At 35.9% G+C, this 5,772-nt stretch overlaps 1 protein-coding gene across 1 annotated transcript; it reads right to left on the bottom strand.

Moving 5' to 3' along the window:
* Nucleotides 1-2,279: 2,279 nt before the first annotated feature.
* LOC115960639 (probable glucan endo-1,3-beta-glucosidase A6) lies at nucleotides 2,280-5,471 on the bottom strand. Its single transcript, XM_031079578.1, has 3 exons — nucleotides 5,100-5,471; nucleotides 3,673-4,968; nucleotides 2,280-2,668 (listed from the first exon to the last, which is right to left on the bottom strand). The coding sequence occupies exons 1-3, from the start codon at nucleotides 5,173-5,175 to the stop codon at nucleotides 2,631-2,633; spliced, it is 1,410 nt and encodes a 469-aa protein (XP_030935438.1). The 5' UTR covers nucleotides 5,176-5,471; the 3' UTR covers nucleotides 2,280-2,630.
* Between the last annotated feature and the right edge of the window lie 301 nt (nucleotides 5,472-5,772).

The following is a 5,772-nucleotide window of genomic DNA, read 5'->3' as shown; positions in this document are numbered from 1 at the left end:
AAATCATATCTCATTCATTTCTTAATGAAACAAGTCCATTCTTGTGCTTTAATTGAAACTTTGAATGTATAGTTTTTAGAAACATTAACCTCACCCAAAAATTCAAACTGGCATGAGAGATATTCCCGAAATAGTAAGCGAAATACATCTTTTTGAGAAGAATTTCAACCCAATTATTGTTAATAGCTCTCAATTTAACTCTCTTTTACCATAAATAAGCCCCATTAACTTTCTTCCTAAATGCATTGTTTTGCTATATTATAGACAATCTTCACTTTGAAGACTATGTTTTTGTTTCATATCCAAGTTAGAAACCTCCTATAGATGTGGGGGGATTATATGTACCACTTCGGCCTCAAATGGTAGGAAGAGAGTATGCAACATGTCCCTTTGCCAAGATTGAGTTTCCATGTTAGTTAGGGTTGTGACCTTTGGTTCTTCATCAATATCAATCCTCGTTAGTTCATGCTTGAGTTAAATTGGGCGAGTTAAGCTTATTATGAGTGGGAAAATTTTCGATCGACCACCAACTAACCAAACTCTACAACCATCGATTCAATTGAAAATCTAGTATTTCACTCGACGAGTTGTGCAGGTTGGTAAGTTTATCCAAAGATAATAATTTTTGTAGGGATTGATTGGGTGTGGACAAGTAATATATGTAATTATATGCGGGCATGTCAGTCATCGGCACGTTAGTAAAATCTCAACCTACGTACGAGTCAAATTGACTTTCTAATTTGATGATCGAAATCACCCAACCCGCACCTTGCATATATAATAAACTTGCATGGGATGGCGCATGTGGAAGAGTTGGGTGGGAGAGTTGAGGTGGGTTTGCACTTTGCACAGCCCTAATCCTCGTAGAGATCACCATGTATGTCATTAGAGTGGAAAGCCAATAGTCTTCCTATTGTTCCCTAACCCCCATCTTAGCCCATTTTCCATACTATCGTTGCCTCCATGATGACTTGCCTCCATGATGGGTTATTTCTAATCCTGGGCATTTCTCAAAAAATAAAATCTTGGGTGTATGAATAACAACCTTAATTGGTAAATGGGCTAGAAACAATATTGTTGAGAGGTTATAGCGGCTGCAATGTCAAGAATTAAATCCATAGAAGCTACAAAAGGATCTAGTTGAAGGCGACTATCTTAGTTGTATTGAATCTCTTGCAAAAATCTGATTCACATTGTAGGATAATTGTAGATGCAACTGATGAACGTTGTTTTTTTTTTTTTAATTAAATATATAATTCTACTCTAGTCTAATCTAAAAGTATATTTGCGTGAATTTTTCTCCTAGAAACTTGAATCCTAACCCTTACCTCTCCCCCTCACTCTACAAGAACTTATATTTATGGGGCAACTATCATGCAAATGCTGGTTACTAGCAAAAGAAGAAAAAAAAAATTGATGAAACACTACATCTATAATACTTTCACAATAAATTCTAGATTTAGGTATTGTTATTTAAGTTCCTCCTCTTAAAATTCAACCATGTGACTTTTTTCTCTTGGGATACAAGTATATTTTTAGTTAAGTACAACTACGTGGCTAAATCTTAAAAGAAGAACTTAAGAAACAATACATAAATATTGTACCTAAATATTACCCTTAAGTTATTATTCGTTTAGTTTTTTACACATTAATAACATCTAGTAACAACATGTCACTTAAAATTTGTTACGAAAATATTATAAACATAACCTTTTTTTTCATCGACCTAGGTATTTGTAATAGCTTTTTTTCTTTTCTTTTATTTTTTATTTTTTATTTTTTTATTTTTTTTGGTAATAGCTATTGTGAAGTAGAGTGCGGAACTGGATTTCTCTTTTTCATATCGATATTCCTGTTTTGTTGGGTTGCTTTTTTTTTTTCTTTTTTTTTTGTAATAAGAAGTCTGGTCATTCATTCAAACTGAAATTAAAATACAACGGGGTATAAAAGAAATGAAAACAATAGGACTTTTAGATGACACCAAGATTGACTAGGTGTTGAACCATTGGGTTGCTTGGTCAATGAAAAAAAAGAGAGAACCCATTAACAAAAGGACTGCGTCAGTGACTCAGTGACATGCATGTGACTAATTTCATGGTGATAGAGCCCCAAGGGAATCTTTTGAGAAAAGGTCATGGAAAGCTACAAGAAAAGTGCAGCAACAACAAGTTCCTTTTGGCAAATTAAATACTTATCCTCGAAGTTCGAGGACCTGAGGAAAGTCTCTTTAGTAATCCTTAAAAAGTTATGACTAAAAACAAACAATGAGAAATATAATATATAAAAAGAACCGAACAATAGCCGTTAATAGTTGGCAAAAAATATAGCCGTTGGAAGCTAGTCTGTATTAAATGTACTCTTACAATAAAAGTTGAGGCAACGACTAATGAATAATAATAATAATATTTGGGTGATTTGGGGTCCCATTTTAATCCTAGAGGGATTGATGTACCTTATGACTAAGGTAATTTTTTTGTCTTCTAAATTCTAAAATGTAATCGGAAAATGGAGATCAGATAAAGATAAATAAATAAAAGGGGAGCCCAAATCACTCTGATAAGAGTGAATATAGCAACTTATTTGAGGTTTTCATAGGAAGAGAGACCATGGGGGCCAAAGTTACATCTTCTTCAAAGTGTAACACTTGGAAACTTGCAGGATCCATAACCTGAAATAAGCAAAGAAATCCATTAGAATTATTTTCTTTTCTTTTTTCAAATAAAAGAAATGAAATATTTTGTTTTATAAAAGATCGATGCATGTTTTTTTTAGAGCAGGTAAGCAGAAATTGATTGCAAATGTAGTATTAGTTAAAGAAAAAGTTCATGTAATATATACTGTGTATTTTACTTTTATTAAGATTTTTTTTTTGGGAGAAATTACTTTTATTACGAATTAAATCAGTACTACCAACTACAGTTATTCATTTGTTTCTCAAAAAAATAAATAAATAAATAAAACCTACAGCTACTCTTTTAATTTGCTAATTTTTCAATGGTAGAAAACTTAGGAATAGTATTTAAGGCAGTAAAAACATGATTGCATTGATCATTCATCAATGTAGTAAAAAGAACATTATCATTTTTAAGAATCATTAAATTCAATCATGTAATTTATTGGTTAGTGTAATCAAATGTTTAAAAAATCAACTAAGAAATCTTAAGGTATAATAATACATCACCCAAATCTCCCATAAAGTTTGTATGGGAGATTTGGGTGATGTATTTCCGTGTATGGACTATGGACATAGGTTGTTTAATTCAGATTTAGGGTAAACCAATAGTATAATTCTTAATTATAATTATTCAATAGGGGAGGAGTGTAACCCCTTGGGTGTGACAATAAGGTTGTACAGTTCTATCAATGTGCGCTACACATTCCGGGTAAAACAATAGGATAATTCTTAATCATAATTATTCAATGGGAAAGGGAATGTGGATTTTGAAATAAATTATGACACTAGATTTTCTCGTTTCTAGTACATCGTGACTTTTTAATCCTTAAATATCTCCACTTTTTAATGAAAATTGAAAATTGAAATAGTCAAATCCATTATTGTAATTAAATAAAATAAAATCCCATCATAACAATGACATAAGCTAAGTGACAATTTTATCTAGAATTATACAGCAAAAAAAAGATGATGTGAGAGTTTATAATTGGTGTACTTACTTGGATCCTTGATAGTTTGCGTAGCAAGCCCGTTAAAGTAACAGGTCCCACCAACTTTCTTAAACTGTGCCCAATAAGCACTAAACGCGTAGCTTGCGTGCCAAATAGGTGACTCGGGTTTATAACACTTACCCCCGGGTTGAACCGGGTCACAAGTTTTATTCCCCTGTGAACACGCGTACGATAACGCCGCACCAACTTCGCTGCTATTGGCTCCTTTCGCCACCACACACCATATCTTCCCTTTATACTTCTCATCATTGGTTGGCTTCGGCAAAGGCTTTTTGTACTCCCACACCTGAGTCTCCCCCGAAAGATCAATCGGGTAGATTTTTGACCCGTTCGGGTATAATAACCCGAAATGCCGCTCCGTACCCGGACCCGGCTTTTGGTTCTCGTTATACAAAGAGAAGATGAAAGATGGGAGGACTTTTCCGGGTCGGGCTGGAGTACCCGATTCGGATGTGAGCTTTTTAACTATGTTTCTGTTGTAAGTGGCAGCATTGTAAATGTTGCAACCAATCTGGTCGAAATCACCACCATTGGGCCAACCCGTTTCAGCTATCCAGACCCGAATTCCCGGGTACCCGAGTCTCTTCATAGCGAAAATTACAGAATCCACCATTTGGTCAAATAGATTCGTGTACACCAAACCCGAACCCGGATCCGTGTAGGTGAAATTCTTGGACTCAAACAAAGCGTAGTCGAGCTTGATACTGGTAGGATCCGAAGACCAAGGAAAATACGGGTACGCATCTAGGAAGAAAAATGATCTGGTTTTGTTCAAGAATTGCAACATGGGTTTCATGACCCGACCCGAAATGTCGGCCCGGAAAGTCCCGTTCGAAGGTGGATATGACGATTCTAGGACATCCATGGCACACGAAGTTCCAACTTTGACCTTGTGAATGCCATGGGCTTTTAGGGAAGATTTAATTTTGCGCATTGCAGGGACGAGGTTGTACCAGGTTTTGTTGTCGGTGGAGCTGATGATTTCGTTGCCAACGAGGAGGTATCGGATCTTGGTGTGTGGGTAAAAGGGCTGGACATTGGATCGGACCCAGAGATCGGACAAGGTTTGGTTGGAGGAGATGTTGGAGATGAGTTCGTTGGGTAACATGATTGAGACTTTAATGTTTGTGTGTTTGAGGGAGTTAAGGATTTTTGGGTTTGTGTCGTAGATTTTCACAAGCTTGGCTTTGAGAGATTTGATAAGCTCCACCGACTTTGATGGTGATGGTAGATTGTTTCCCAATTGGCCATAGTTAATTCCCACCTTGCTCGTGAACTTAGCACCTGTAAACAAAAGGGTTAGGCTTATTTTACGATTAAGATTTTTATTTTCTGGATCTCACAATTTGATTCAAATAGAGGGTACTGTAATATACACAAATAAATAAATAACATTGAGAGAAAAATGGACTTACTTGAAGTGGATATGAGGAAGGAGAGAATGAGGAGAGCAAGAAAATCAAGATGACCCATCTTCTTCAATGCTATCATGGTTCTTGGTCTTAGCTTCACAGTGCTTTGTTTGGTGAAAGTATTAAAGGGTATGAAGCAGAAAGCGAGACAAGAGCAATGAGAGTGGATTGAAAGGTGCTTATGGAGAAGATGGGGAAAATTGTTATGATGCACTGACCAATGCGTCAAAGAGGTAATCAGGGGTTTAGGGACTTTAGGGGGAATATGAGTAATGACTTTACCTTTGGCCTTTGGGAAAAGAAAAAGAAAAGAGGAAAAGAAGAAATGATATAGTATAATGCGCAGAGAGCATTGAAGCGATATGTGTTGTTGGTTGCGAAGGAAAAGTTAATGAGGAGAAAGTTTATGGTGGGTCCATTGGTGACAAAACATGTAAATTAGAATTGGGTTAATTTCGAGGAAGGGACGAAAAAGGGATTGTTGGTGCCAGAAAGTGCATGTAGCCGTTAGACTAGTGGACAACATCTCGGTCCTTGTCCCTTGCATAAGATAGGAGAGCCACAGAGTAGTAGTCGGCAAAAAATAGTAAAAGAGAAAGACTAAAAGTGACTCCGAGTTTGCTAAAAATGAGATGTAAAATTTACTGTTTAAATTATCAAATAAGAAATTGTGGTA

Source organism: Quercus lobata, chromosome 9 (assembly GCF_001633185.2).
Source record: "Quercus lobata isolate SW786 chromosome 9, ValleyOak3.0 Primary Assembly, whole genome shotgun sequence".
Classification (NCBI taxonomy): domain Eukaryota; kingdom Viridiplantae; phylum Streptophyta; class Magnoliopsida; order Fagales; family Fagaceae; genus Quercus; species Quercus lobata.
The sequence above is the reverse complement of the archived record's forward strand: the minus strand, read 5'-3'. Positions and strand labels throughout refer to the sequence as shown.

Excerpts from the sequence above, each read along its gene's own strand:
- LOC115960639 (XM_031079578.1), bottom strand. The coding sequence starts at position 5,175 with ATGATAGCATTGAAGAAGATGGGTCATCTTGATTTTCTTGCTCTCCTC. Across the intron at positions 4,969-5,099 it reads CTTCCTCATATCCACTTCAA|GTGCTAAGTTCACGAGCAAG; the intron begins GTAAGTCCATTT and ends TTTTGTTTACAG. Across the intron at positions 2,669-3,672 it reads GCAAACTATCAAGGATCCAA|GTTATGGATCCTGCAAGTTT; the intron begins GTAAGTACACCA and ends TGCTTATTTCAG.